This window comes from Dipteris shenzhenensis, chromosome 3, assembly GCF_047967505.1.
Source record: "Dipteris shenzhenensis isolate YYH24624 ecotype China chromosome 3, Dip_SZ_1.0, whole genome shotgun sequence".
Classification (NCBI taxonomy): Eukaryota; Viridiplantae; Streptophyta; class Polypodiopsida; order Gleicheniales; family Dipteridaceae; genus Dipteris; species Dipteris shenzhenensis.
The window spans coordinates 31,550,656-31,565,689 of NC_141598.1; the positions used below are offsets into that span (position 1 = coordinate 31,550,656).

The 15,034-nt window shown below is 42.6% G+C and overlaps 1 protein-coding gene across 1 annotated transcript; it reads right to left on the reverse strand.

Annotated features, from left to right (window-relative positions):
* Positions 1-8,405: 8,405 nt before the first annotated feature.
* Positions 8,406-11,575, reverse strand: LOC147903657 (uncharacterized). The gene is made up of 3 exons (XM_087400481.1): positions 10,795-11,575; positions 10,171-10,469; positions 8,406-10,051 (listed from the first exon to the last, which is right to left on the reverse strand). Exon 3 carries the CDS (start codon positions 9,951-9,953, stop codon positions 8,592-8,594), a length of 1,362 nt encoding a protein of 453 aa, XP_087256607.1. The 5' UTR covers positions 9,954-10,051; positions 10,171-10,469; positions 10,795-11,575; the 3' UTR covers positions 8,406-8,591.
* Between the last annotated feature and the right edge of the window lie 3,459 nt (positions 11,576-15,034).

A 15,034-nucleotide genomic window follows, 5' to 3' on the forward strand; every position in this document is an offset into this window, starting at 1 on the left:
TAACATTAGTTTAAGACAGAGTCGTTGGGTTTGGATTTGAAGTCCCTAATCAATGCTTGCCTATCTCAATAAACCGACCAATTGCTTGCCTTTGTGCTTCCTTTACCGTGGTGAGTTCACTGTTTCTTTGTTTGAGCTGGATCGGAGTGAGCTCCTCAGATATCCAAATCTTTGTACCCTTCAATGTATGTGTTTGTCTGAGAATCTTGACTCTTGCTAGCTTCCTTCTATAATAGATCTATGCTTGTGTGCCAGTTTGACAAATATCGCGGATGTCATTTTCATCCCATTGGACTTGTGGTACTTCCTTCTTAAGGCATATGATTATGTCCTCAATACTTTCCTCCTCATCATCACAAAAGCAGCCTTCTTTTAGTCCTCGAATGTGTAAGATCGTCTTGTTGCATGCTCTAGCTTCCTACTCTTTCACTTCCACATAAAGTTCCACTCTATTGACTTTGTTACTGGCATCAGCACCTTGCTTTATTGGGCTCATGTGAGTGGTGATTGTATCTTTAACCATGGAGGCAAGTATTTATGTCGGTGGAGATGCATTACATTTGTGTATGACCTGTGTAATAATTTCCTCCTTTCCACTACTCTCCATATCTTGCACTTTTCTCCCAAGGGCTGCAAGCTGAAGCTTGATCTCTTGAATCTCTTGTTGTAAGGTAATAGATTTACATATCAACCCTCCATCTTTGATGTGTTTTTGCATAGGGGGAAGGTGTCTTCACAATGGTTGAATACGAAGGCTTCAAAGAGGGGCCCAAGGTTGCAAAAACCTTGACCTTGGAAAATTCCATGGTGACTTGCACTTGTGTGTACACCCCTTCTCAAGCGAACTCCAAAGTTGGACCTGGGACTCAAACCAACTCGGAGTGGAGGAAGGATATGTGGAAAGACTAAACAAGCTCGAACTGAACAAAAGAGAACCAACTGACAAAAAAACAAGTGGGACAACTGAATTGAAACCCAATGGATTGAGACGGCCGAACTTAGGTTTTGAGCTTTTGAACCTTGGAGCTATGGCAGTGGTTGCTCGAACTAGCTAAACCATTAGACTTGGAGGCGGCGTGTTGTGAACTGACGAGCTTTGGCAAAGGAGCTATGAGCAGTTATGAGGAGAGACAGGGCTAAGAGCTGCTGCTACTACGAAGTAGAGACGGGCACAGAGAGACAGAGAGTGCGTGTGTGTGTGTGTGTGTGTGTGCGCGTGCGCGCGTGCATGCATGTTGTGTGTGTGTACGTGTGTGCATGCATGGGTGCATGAGTGTGTGTGCATGTGTGCATCGGTGTGCGTGTATGTGCAGGTGTGCATCGTGCGCAAGCGAACGGGCCCACACACATATATGCATATATACATATAAATAAAAATATCCATTAGGGGAGAATTGGGGTCTCAAAAGGGCCTCATAAGGAATGGGTTAAGAAATGGATTAGGCCTAATGCAAGTCCTCTTGTGGGGTCCAAGGGAGTCCTAACCCCCCCTACCTAGGTAAGTTAAGCCCAGTTGATCCCACCTCTTACACCTAGGAGAGGGCCACCTCACACACCAAGGAGGGGGCACTTTTCCCAAAGCCAATATTTTGAATTTCAAATTCGAATTCCCTCTCTCTCCCTCCTCCCCCCATCCTCCAAAGTCAAACTTTTGAATTTTGAATTTTGAATTTTGAATTTGAATTCCCTCCTCCTCCCCCCATCCCCCTCCTTGTCTCCCTCCTCCAGCCTCCTCTTCCACACGTCCCATTCCTCCTCCTCCCTCCCACTACCTCCCTCCTCCCTCTCCCCCTCCTCCTCCCTTTGTCCACACGCCTCCTCCTCCCTCCTCCCACATGCATCCTCCTCCTCCCCCTGCTGCCTTTTCCTCCTTCTCCCTCCTCCCACATGCATCCTCCTCCTCCACCCCTGCTGCTTTTTCTTGCTCCTCCTCCCTCATGCTCATCCATTCTCATCTTCCCTCATGCTCATGCCTACTCCTCCTTCCTCCTACTCATGCAAGCTCCTCTTGCCTCCTCATGCTCACGCCTACTCCTGTTGCTTCTACTCCTCCTACTCATGCATATTCGTCTGCCTTCATCCTCACACCTAGTCCTCCGCTTGCTTCTCCTCCCTCGTAATCATTCATGGTCTTTCTCATCCCTCCTCAAACATCACCTACCTTCTATCATGGCCTATCACAGTCTCTGTAAACTCTGCGACTATTGATGGCACCATTTGAGGAGATCTCCCATGTTACCATGTGACCATACAATTGCAGGATCAATATGTGATCCATGATTGTTTTTTTCAAGAAAAGAAGCATCTTGAACCTCAGTAGGTGCTCTAAAGAGGAGAATATGAGATAACATGTTAATTTCGTAGTGTTTCAATGTAATTTCTTACTTTGGATTATCCATAGTGGTGCATTGCTTTTGCTAAGGTTCCCTTAGTTATTCTTTCAGGACCTTCATGGAGGATGATATGAGAATGGTGGACATGGATGATATAGACTCTTCATATCGAAAGACACAAAGTCATGCATGGAAAGGTCACCTCCCCATCTGTAAGCCCCCATATGAGGAGAGCATGGGGGAGGGAGACCTAGGGTAGAACCAAACAGAAAAAGAGAGAAAGGGGTTGCCACATAGACAGCATCATGGCTGTCATGTGGGCAGCACATCTAGGACTGTTATGTGCAGGACAGAGGGACAGAAAAGTGCGGAAGCATGGCTGGGACAGATTATTGCGATGGATCTAGACAGGAGGCGCACTGTCTGCAGTAGATTTTGGGGGGGGCTGGACCCTGTATTTATAGGGCATCTACCCTTGAAAGATGGGCCAAGGGCCCTTGTAATGAGTGCCCCAAAAGGGCAGCCCACAGTCCCATAAATGGGGAGCTGTGGGGTCGGTTTTCATACAGACTGAGTTGGTTTTCATACAGACTGAGTCGGTTTTTTGGTACAAGCCTTGGGGCCTATATAAAGAGGCCATTTAGCCTCATTTCAGCATCACTGCAGCAGCAAATCCAGAGCAGAAAGGAGCAGCAGGTAGCCACCCTCTGGACCTACATTCAGGAGGATAGAGAGGTGCTAGCAGGGCTGCAGACTTAGCCAGGAGGCTGCCCACATAGGCTGGTTTCTAGACAGCAAGGTGGAGTGGATCATTCTAGACAGAAAGTTTACTTACGCTCGAGGTGGAGCATGCGGACTCTAGTCTAGAGATAGCCAGCAGATAGGAGAAGGACTTTGTGGTAAGATCAGAGGACCACACCATTGGTGGGACTCTGGATCTGTCTCTCTTGTATTGTGTCCATAGTTGTGGACAGAAATATATTATATGGTGGTTTCTCTATCTAGTTTGGTTCATTGTCTATTGATGAGTCTGCACACCTATTGAATGCACATAAGTAAAGAAGTTTGTGATTCCACACCCACACTGCACACCGTGTGAGCTCCTGGGCATTATTTCCGCTGCGTGTACCCTCTGTTGGGTCTTTTCTAACACTATGACCCTGTTTTTCCCCGAATGTTTAAATTCAATGTAGAAGACCTTCAAGAATCAATCACAAGTTGAGGGGGTCATAAATTTGTAATTACTTTGGATACAAATGAAGGAAAAGGGACAAGTTTGCATTTAAAAGGTTCACCTCTCTACACAACAAACTTGGAGGTGGTGTATTCAATACTCTACAATTCAAAGCAACATTACCTTATATTGAATTAACAACACATTCAAAATTCCAACCATGACTCAATCAAAATCATTGCTTATGACATGGTATCGTGCAAGGAAGAGAATGTGATAAAATGTACATTTTTGTATTATAATCTCTCCATTAAAATACAAAGACTCTTCACATCCTGTACCTCCTCTTTGCTACCCCTAATACATAGAAAAAAGAGGCTTTTGAAATCCCCAAGTAAGATCCTAATACTAATACCATTAAGGCTCTCCTCTCAGGGTAGCTGGGCACAAAGTTTTTTACACCATTGCCAATGGGATACAATGCAATAGGGGAAGCCATGTGATGTGATCACAATGCTCAAGTTGTCAATACTTTGATGCACTTCAGTAATTAAGTAGGCCATTCTAAAAATTGGATGTGGAAGACCACAACATATCCTCCTGCTCGACTAATATAGTGCACCAATGAGAGATTTCAAATGCCTCCTACATCAATTCAACAACCATTACATTAGCAAACCTAACAAAGCACATTACATTAAAAGACCATAAAATATAAATCAATACATAGGATGCTTACCATCATGGCATTGTCTCCTTTAATGATGCAAGCAAGGCAAATAGGTATAAATTGTAAACTTTAGACATGAAAACTTTAGGCATGAAAACTGTATACATAACCTGAAAACTTTGGACATGAAACCACACAAAAACCATCAAAATAAAATCCATCAATGCCTTTAATGTCCTCGAAGTCATGAAGAAAACCTATGCAAAATGCCCAACCTACAATTTATGGATAGCTTGTACTAGACAAACACATTGTTTGATGTTGCACGAGGGATAAAATGGACATTTTCATGCATTTCTCTAGATTCTTTACTGCTATTTCACCATTTCGAGTAAAGTTAAAGGACTATACATTTCGTTTTCCATGACTAAAAGATATTCCTGCACATAACTCACAGAGAATCCATTGTCAGTTATATCAAAGATTCCACTACTTCCCACTCTTATGTTAAAATAGGATCTTGTAAAGAAGATAGGCAATGAAGGTACATAGTCTAAGAAATACATCCTTCCTCTTGGGAAGCTTATGTGGACCCTTGGCAAAACCTTCCATGACTATCTAGTTAGTCAATCTGTAAGTTCAAGTCATCCAATGCATTTTTCATGTTCTAGAACACACTAGAGCTTACAATATTGTCAACTTCTATCACTTTCTTCCTGACCATGCCTCTAGAACACAGTAGAGTTCACAATATTGCCATCTTTGGCCACTTTGGTCACTTTGTTCCTGATGCCTCTACAACACACTAGAGCTCACAATATTGCGAACTTGTGTCACTTTCTTCTATAATTTCCATCAATGGCTATTTTTACAGTAGCTTCCCTCTCAAGAAATCTGTACGGTAAGGATGCTCAATTGCCTCACTTCTTTTTGCTATAATTACATAGCGTCTTCTATGCCAGATGGATTATGTAGTTAATAGAGGGACCATCACAAGATTGCACATACCTGATGGCTCTACCTCTGCAACCCAATTTTTTGCATACGATAGCTGTAATGTGCTACAAGCATATCAACATTATCTAGATAATCTCTTCTTTATATGCAAACTTTGCAGAGGTGTCCAACTCTAAAATCAATCATGCCAAAACTAAAGTGCGCTTTTTGGATTGGGACAGGCCGCCAGATTGGATCCAAGGGCATGGGTTCCACGTAATTCCAACAGGACAGATTTTTCAATTCCTTGGATTTCCCCTTTTTGTGTGGGAGTAACAATGAAGTAGAGACTGGTTTGTTCTCAAGGTGCAGCATAAGTTTCATAAACGACGCCATAAGAATTTATCCTTGCTTGGCAGAATCACTGTAAGCATATACTATAGTCTCTTTTGGTTTATGCCGCCTCCATTCTCCCTTTATCTCAAGGAGGGTTGTGGGAAGTGGAACAATTGTGCAAGGATATCAATTGGGCGTGAACAATGGCACGCTTTCCCACGGCCATTTATCATCACATTTAAAGAAGCGGGTGGACTCAGTCTTCAACTATTCAAAAAAAAGGGGGGGAAATTATTTACACACCAACACCCGCCCAAGATTGGGCAAGCGTGTGTGGGTATGTGTCAATTGCATGGCCAAAAAATGATTGCAGCAAAAAATAAGGGGCGCCCACGAAGGCAACAACACCCGCCCATAGCCCGCCCACTGTCTAACATGAGATTTGAACCCACAACCCTCCAATCGCAAAGCCCACAAGCTATACCATGTAAGACTCTCTCGTTACTTGCCATAAATGTAGTATAGTTTCTTTATATCATGTTCACTTGGTGTGTAAAGCATTCCCTACCCACACCTTTTCTCACTTGGGCAGGGAGTCCTCACAGCCTTGGGCAATGTTAGCGACATATTGGATCCAAGATATTGGGATACTCGAATTCATGCATGGATCACTTTCTTGGCAAGAGCTTCTATTATCTAATTTTCAAATAAAGGTTAAAAGCTCCGAGCTTCTATCTAAGCTCATTCCTATTTTGCGAAAAGGTTATCAGTGGCAGGGCCCAAAATGAGTGGAGGCTGATCACTCTCTATAAGTCAATATTTGGGTCGATAAATGGTCTTATATCAATCGAGTGGCCGCTGTGTAGATTAGTCCGTGGTTGGCACGTAATAGAGGGATTGACACATGGTACTCTGTTTGGGATGTCCATGCGCACACTTTCTTGACACCAGATATGATTGCAGAGCGTTTTAATCTCTCCAAAAGAGAGAGAAACTTCATTATTGTCGCTTTTCAGAGATTGCAACCAGGTTGGCCAACCAGTCCAGTGACACAATGGACTGATGATCTCGAAGGTCGGGTGAATGTCACAGGAAAGGACATCTCCAGACTCAGTCAGAAGAATATTACTATTTCTCCACTTGCAGACATTGCCTTCTCTACTCGAGTGGCCTCGAAAAGCTTATGGAGGTTTAGAGGATGAAAACAGGTCCCTAGGGTATGGAGACTTACTCCCTCTTGCCAATCTTATTTTCTATTATGGAGAGTTCTCCATTGTAAGCTCCTAACCAAAGATAGAATACCGAAGTAGAAGGATGTTTCTCCCTATTGCCCACTATGTAGGGTGAACATTCCTGAAGGGATGTCTCTTCACACGAGGAATTTGTCGACTCATTGAGCGATGGTTGAATTCTGCTAATATCCACATCCCACTCACTTGGAAAGTCGTTATTCTGGTTGACAAGGCCAAGATGAAGGACATTTGATGGCGGGTATTGCAGCTAGTTCAGGCAGTCACATTTGGCTGGTTTGAAACCTTGTCTAAAGATCAAACCAATTACTGCAGGCTTTTACGGTCAGATACAACACGGTGTGAGAGATACTTTAGTTTTGCCTTTGCTGAGAAAGCCTTGCCATCTGCTCAGTGACAGCATGCTCTTTCAAATCTTTATAATTTTCTTTTAATACAAACCTCTCTTTCGCACCAAAAAAACAAACCAACCAACCAAAAAAATCTCTATATATACCTTTGTAAGACTAGAATATGTCCAATCATACAAATTTAGATTTTGTGTTGTTCTAAAGACCAAAAATCTACACAAATTAAATATGCCTTTGTAAGACTAGAATAAGTCCATACAAATTTAGAGTTTTTGTTGTTCTAAAGATAAAAAATCTACACAGAAAACAACAGAGAAAATGAAAGAGAAGAAAAAAGAGGTAAACAAAAACTTTGATGAAAAACAAAAGGAAGACATACTTAGCAAGCAAAGCAACACTTCTGTCATCATTAGTGCCCGGGTTTCTAAAGACCCGCGGAGTCTCTTGGGCAAACCCAGTGCTTACTAAAATAAGAGAAGAAAAAAGAGGTAAACAAAAACTTTTAGGAAGAACAAAAGGAAGACATACTTAGCATGCAAAGCAACACTAATGTTGTAATCAGTGCCCACGCATAAGCACCTATACTGGGTTTCTAAAGACCCGAGGAGTCTCTTGGGCAAACCCAGTGCTTACTAAAATACGTCAAATAAACAAAAGAGAGAAAACAAGAAATCAAGAAGAAAGGAAGAAGGTGACTAAGCAAAAATAAACAAGCAAGTCAAGAAACAAAATCTTCCAAAAATCTCTCTCTCTCTCTCTCTCTCTCTCTCTCTCTCTCTCTCTTATTTAAAACATAAAAAGTTAAATAGACCCTTTACAATTATGTATCGCTTCCTACAAAGAGGCAAAATTACATTCCTAACTTAGAAAGCACAAGCATTCACAATCAAACTCTCTTTTGAAACTAAAATCTATTATTCAGGAGTAAGTGTAAACAAAAGAAAACCAAGCGTTTGACAAGGCTCTTACAAATTCATGTCAGTCCATATTTGAGCATTTGCCCTTCATTGAGAGAAAACCGCACACCTCATCAAGGAAACAAAGAAGCTCTACAAACCACTACAGATTCAAGCCTTGCTTTAATCCGATCCCAATACATGGATGACAAAGAAACGTTTAGTTAATCTAGTCCTGACCATAAAATGAATCAGAGATCCAAAATCCTAGAAAGAAAGAGACATAAGAGTACTCATATATATCTTCTAAACACTAGAATATATTCTATCTTACACATTAAATTTTCTAAAAAAGAACAAAGCAGGCAGAAAAAGAGAGAGAATGTACATGAGCTCTTTCTTTGGTAATGACCTTAATAGTATTAGAAAGAAAATTATGCACGATATGTAGAATAACCACTTCCCAAATAAATGTTTAGATTAACTAAGATTATCAACGAAAATACTCCAAATTCTTGGTTTCTCCCTATCAAATCACTAGAAGGTACAGATAAATTATTCCTAAACTTGACAAAAGGATTATCAAATCCACACCTTACCTAAGCAAGCTAATCAGATCACCATGTAAACCTATGTAACATCTTCATCACGTCAGTTTCTTGGCCTCTAGAGTTTGGATTTCAACCTGCAAAGACTTCACATACCGGATGGTCTCATCTAGAACAAATGCTGTATCCCTATCATCTCCTCCCGGTATGATATCACGTAACAACTGAAAAGTGTCCTTAATTTTCTCCTTCCTTGATCTCTTGGCTGGTCCCTGTTGATTAGAGTCTGGGTTGTAGTTCTGTTTAGGTTTGGTGTCACTGCTCTCATAAATTGTCTCACTAGGAAAGCTGAAATGAAATGCTGCCAGGTCCCTTTCACTGTAGCCTGAATTTAAGCCTTGCTGCAACATAGCCGAGTCAAAGCTTCCAAATCTAGTATTTATGTATTTAAAATCTTCTGGCTGCACATTCCTAGAGGTAGCAGTGCTGGAATCTATATCATCCTCATTACAGCAAATAGTCACCTTCCTCTTCTTGCTAGTATTAGCATGGCTGTGGACCATACTATCATTATCACTTACTGCAACAGCATTATTCCATGTAATGTCACTTGGAGAATGACCTGTACTCATTTCATCATCGGAATCCAGTAAAGCTTCCAGGTCTTCAGTATCCTCATTAGAACTCACATTGTCATCCAGGTATACTTCATTACCATTCCCCGCACCAGCCTCTGCCACTATCTGTGACAATGGAGATGGACCCCCCTCTTCGCACTTTCCTCCTGTAAGTACCCCAGAACCTGAACGCACATGACAACCCAACCTGGACTCCCATGCAGCAATGTCAACTTCAGGTAGAGAGCTGAACATGGTCTCCTTCAACTGGCCTACAGCTTTGACACTTGCACTTTGTAAATGATTCACAAAATCCCCGAAACTGTTTAGTTTGCAAGGCAACAAAGTTGAAACCTCATGCACCGTTGCAGGATGGAAAATTACCTTTTCCTTACTTCCACTCCGATCAAACAAGACAAACCTCTTTTGGCATGCTTCAGACAAAAGCACCTCTGGCTTCTGAACTTTGCCACTGGAGCGCTGCCAATGGAGGCCACCTTCAGACTTCAAACCTATTTTATTTGACTCGCATATACCAGAAGACAAATGGACGACTTCCTTCACACTGGGAGAAACTCGTGAAGCTGAAACAGGAATATTTGAACTTCCCTCTTGAAAGGCATACTGAGAAGAGAGGGTTGCACCAAGACAAAGCGACAAACTAATCCCTTCATCAGTAAACCTAGATAGAGAGCCTGCTGTAGAAACAAATGTAGCAGCTTTAGTCTCTGGGTACAGACATGATTTTACATTAGGTCCAGCCAAAGGCTTGCATGGTACACCTTGAATCGATGCCTCAGCTGCTTTGCTTTCCGACACAATACCAGATTCAACACGCCCCATGATTTAGCTGTGCAAGTAAAACAGAGGAACAGGATCAAATGTACCGCCTTTGGTAATGGGCACTGACTAGGGGCGGCTTGCTTGGCGATGACCACTGGCTGTACAGCAAGACCAGATCACTAGCTGGAGTGAGAATACTTGCTTCAATCAAAGGTAAGCACAGACATGTCACATGTTAAGAACATGAAAAAGAATGCATTAAAATATGAACACCTACGCTTCAAGATCCGAAAGCCAGAAGGCTCAATATACAGCATATGAAAATATCGATACCAGCAAACTGGAACAAACCCCGCAACAACATTCAAGACGACCCATTGTCTTCAATATTGCTACGAAAACCAGTCATTTTTCCTCCAATCTTCCTGGTCGGCCATAACATCGATACCACTACAATGGCCGGTCATTGTCGCTTATAAAAGCACTCTCCCCGTGTACAGAGGAATGATGGTCTCGCTAAACGTATTAAGCAACAGTCTACGTCACCGGCTTGAGCAGCTGACGGAAATATTCACCCTGTACAAAGCACCCGCAATAGCATCAGATGTAAGTACTCTTGTTCGGGACATAAGTCTTCTCGTTAAAAAGGCTTGGCCTACAAATAACCTCGTAAGCTTGTTCTAGTTATGTTCTGGGCGGGAAGCATTCTAAGATATCTGACAATATTCAACCACTTCAACGGTGGACGGGATAACCTTCCAGCCAGCGGTAGCATGTACGGCTATACACAGTTCCAACACAACTTACAAGAGCAGAAGTACTCCAGCAGTGTCAACTAGGAACACAGAAGTCAAGGTTAAAGCATATACAAGAAGTTGAGATACACTTCGACAAAACGCACCTGGCAATTCTGTAAAGGTTGGAAACAAGCGATAATTCTCACGATCATTACAGCATGTCGAGCGATGCCACTTTCATGCTTGAGCGAGCAAAATTTGGTGTGGCTGGCTGCTTGACACATCATACTTCGGATCTTCTTGGCAAATGCTGCTCTGGGATCCCAGAGGGTACGAGAAAAGGCTACTGCTTCTTTATACGCAGAAGGGCGCGCGGCAGGAAAATGGTCAAAACCTATACACCTCAAGCTAGACAGAAGCAACAAACGCTGAAATCGCCTCCGAAACACGGTAAGGACAGAAGCTCGCTTCAAGAAAACCAGGGGACGAAGCCGAGGGGAGGTCAGAAACCGATTTGCCTCAGAATGCAGGGCAAAAAAGGGTCAGAGGATAAACTTCCTAGTTACCAAAGGGCGGAGGAAGATGGCAACGTCCATTAAGTCATGCCGAAAAGAGTCCGGGGGGGGAGAAGAGAGGGGAGGAGGGAGAGCAGAAAAGTGTGGTGTCAGCTGAGGATAAAGCAATGGAGATGGAGGAAGAAGGGGTGTCTGCAAAGGAACTTGATGGAGAGAGTCCAAGGCATGCTGGTAGAAAGGGGGAAAAATCTGAGGGGAAGGGAGGAGAGATCTGGGAAAGGGAAGCTATGGAGGGGGGCTGGCTATGGCGGAGAAGCAGGAGGCTGAAGAAAAACACAGTGCTCGAAAAACAAACAGTGCTCAAATTTGAGAACCTCAAAAAATGAAAGACTATGAAGAAGATGAAGATGATGATGAAGAAGAAGAAGATGAGGATGTTGAAGATAATGTCCCCTTTGTTGGTGGTGTTGACCCCCCTTAACCTTACCCTCACCCCCTCCTTAACCACACCTCAATAGTCTTCTTTCCCCTCAGTATTAACACCCACCTCCTGTTTTTGGCATGCCGTATGTCATAGCCTAAGTGAAGCCAATGGGCCTTCTGAAGAAGCTCATTTTTCCATGGGATCAGCGCCACGTGGTAGAAATCTAGAGATCTCAGTTTTGTTTCATCTAGATGAGCGCCCCCTCCTTCCTCTCTCTCTCTCTCTCTCTCTCTCTCTCTCTCTCTCTGTGGCCCCCTCCCTCCGACTCCCTCTCTTCCTTTCTCTCTCTTTCTTCCTCCTCTCAGACAGGCCTATTGAATGATACATATCATTCATCTTGTTTGCCTGTCATTGCTACTCATCCCTCTAGCTTGCACTCGATCCCCGCATTCGTGTACATCTTTCCTTGAGATTGCGTTACCGTGCACTCCTCCGAATAGTGCCTGCATCCAACCCTATTTGCCCCCCCCCCCCCCCCTTATAGACACCATCATGCTGCCAGAAGTGGCTATCAAGGATTCATGGATCACCTCCTTGCCTTCGTCGCCAACCCATTGCATTAGTGGTCCCTCAAGCTTTCACTCGTGCCCCACACACTTGTAAATATTTCCATGAGTTTGGGTCACAGTGCACTCCTTGGAATAGTGCCTGCATCCAACCCTATGTGCCCCCCCTCTAGACCTTTCGCCATCATGCCAGAGCAGGCTATCACGGATTCGTGGATCACCTCCTTGCCTTAATCGTCCACCCATTGCATGAAATGACAAACAAAATCGTTGTAAGATGTGGACATGGTGTGCCCTTCATGACGTCTTGATGCATACGTTGCTACATGAGATGGGGTTGGGTTGCCATCCCCAGATCCACTCATGCATTCTTCCCCAAGTTTCATCGATTTTCCTCACTATCCCTTATTGAAAACATCAGCAGTGCCACTCCCTCTCCCCTATGTCATGCTAGGTCCTTGTCCTAAGAGTCATGGTCAAAGCACGAGTTCTCTCGAGTTGGCAATCTAGATGCAACACCTAGAGCATCCCCACCCACTCAATTGCTCATGCTTGTGGCCATCTGCATCACTTCCATTTTCTTACTCCCCCCTTGTGGAATTCCCCTCTCTAAGTTATGTCTCAAACACTCCATCTTTGTTGCGGCTCTAATGTCGAGATGCAAGAATGTTGAAGCATGCCTCCATGTGCTCATGCTTACCCTCAATTGGGCCAAAGCATGCCCTCACGCTCTTATCCGATTCCATGTGGTAAATTGAGGGCATGGCATAAAGTTGTCATGCCACATCAAGTGCATGTGTATAGATACTCCCTACATTTAAAAGACGTGCATCATGTGCATTCAAAGTGTGTGAACAAGAAAATGTAACTTGTTATAAGGATGCTAGTAGTTTATAAGGCAGAAGGCTTGCAAGCTGACCTTGTGGAACCCACCACATGCACATCCATGAACAAGCCAATCATGTCCATATAATTGTAATTGTCATTGTAAAACAAACTCTTCCAAAGCACTCTATTATAATCTGCATGCTTTACAAACCAAGCAGACTTAGCTAAGTTTGTTAGTCTTTAAGACGTTCTCTCTTGTTGTGACAGCGTAGGCCTAGAGTTTACTCCCACTATTGGCCACTTTTTGTAATCTGGGGTTTTGTTGGGTCTAACCCACTTGAGTTAATACAAGCCGGCAATTTATTTATTTTCTAAAGCTACCTTTCCCTCTTGTGTATCATCAACGCTCGCTATTACAACAAAAAATGATCTACGTAAGTATTAAGCATATGTGATTCCAATGACTCCCAAAACTAAAATATAAATCCTTGTGAAGGATGAAGAGTGAAGAATTTAGGGACCAAATATGCCAAAGTCTGAATAAAAGTAATTCTATTCACTTTTATCCTCCCCATGCACCCCATCCTTCCCATCCCTCATCTTCTATCCTCTCATCCCTTCATCCTCTATCCTCCCATCCCCTCATGTTTCCCCCTCCCATTAGTTATTTTTAATACTCATTAAGTAAAAGGTGGTGGTTGCAAGAAGGGGGCAGTTGCACCAAGGAAGGCACCTCTCTCTCTCTCTCTCTCTCTCTCTCTCTCTCTCTCACAAGAGACCACTGTCTATCACCTTCCTCATCTATCCTCTCTAGTTATGCATGCATCCTCACTCAACTGCCAGGATTCTCCTCCTATTGTACCTATAGCTCATCACCACTTTATAATGATAATGCCCATCAAGAAGAAAATTATGTACTTGGGCTCTGCAAGGAAAATATGTCCTACCCATCTCATCATTTCCATAGATGTGGTAAGCACTAAGCAAAAAACCTCAACCTCCTTTTTCCGAGTTTAAGGGATGACACTAGCCATGACAAGAGGGGTGGGAGTGTGGGGGGGGCGGAGGGTGGGAGAGAGAGAGAGAGAGAGAGAGAGACTCATGGGGGTCACTACTTAAAAACCCTATCTTTCGTGCAGTCAAGGGGTATTATACCCCTGATCTATAAATCATAAGGCTGTATGACCCCTCAATACCCCACTTTAAAAACCCCTCCAATAAGTATATTGTTGTAGAGATTTGTGAACCTTTTCTATCTAAAAACTATTTCTATTAAACCCACGGGCTATATTTACCATACACTTGCTTTTTAAGTATTACAAGCATATGCAATATGTGCCACAAAAGTTGCAATACTTAAGATCCATTTGTGTAATTATGAATATTTTCCTATAAAATTTACTAGCATGATGCGAGTGGTACTATTGACTTATGTATTTTTATTAAACTATATTAATTTTTAATTATATGTCCCATTAAGACCTCGTTCCATATTTTCACTAGGCATATTAATGTACAACTATGCATGCTTTTTATATATTTATCTTTGTTGTTTGTTGATGGCTAATTTAGATTAGTCATAGTTGGCAAGAGATAACCCCATATGCAAACACAGTATCATAATCATCTTTTAGTGAAAGAAGAATTTCATTTTGTTTGTAGTGGTGTGATGTTCCATGCAATGGACATACAAGTGCATGTGTATAAAAGATAATTGGCAATGACATCTTATGTGCTTGAAGACTAAATTAAAAGGCGAAGAGAATTCAAAAGCCTATAAAATAGGTGACTCCATAGTAATTGACAATGTCAATCACTCCTACCATGCTTATAATGCAAAATTAGCCCATGTGGGGTTAGCCAATGATCCTCACTTGAATATGCATGCACATATATAATTATAGTTGAGAAGTGTATGAGTTAGTGGAGTAATGAGTTAGACATTTAGTAAGACATCCAAATAGGAACTTGAAGTTGTCTCATGAGTTTTTTTCTCTTTTTTAAAGATCTTGTGCTTTATTCATTTAAGTCAACATCCACCCACCTTTCTGCCTTCTAAGGCTTTCCCCTC

Excerpts from the sequence above, each read along its gene's own strand:
- LOC147903657 (XM_087400481.1), bottom strand. The coding sequence starts at position 9,953 with ATGGGGCGTGTTGAATCTGGTATTGTGTCGGAAAGCAAAGCAGCTGAG.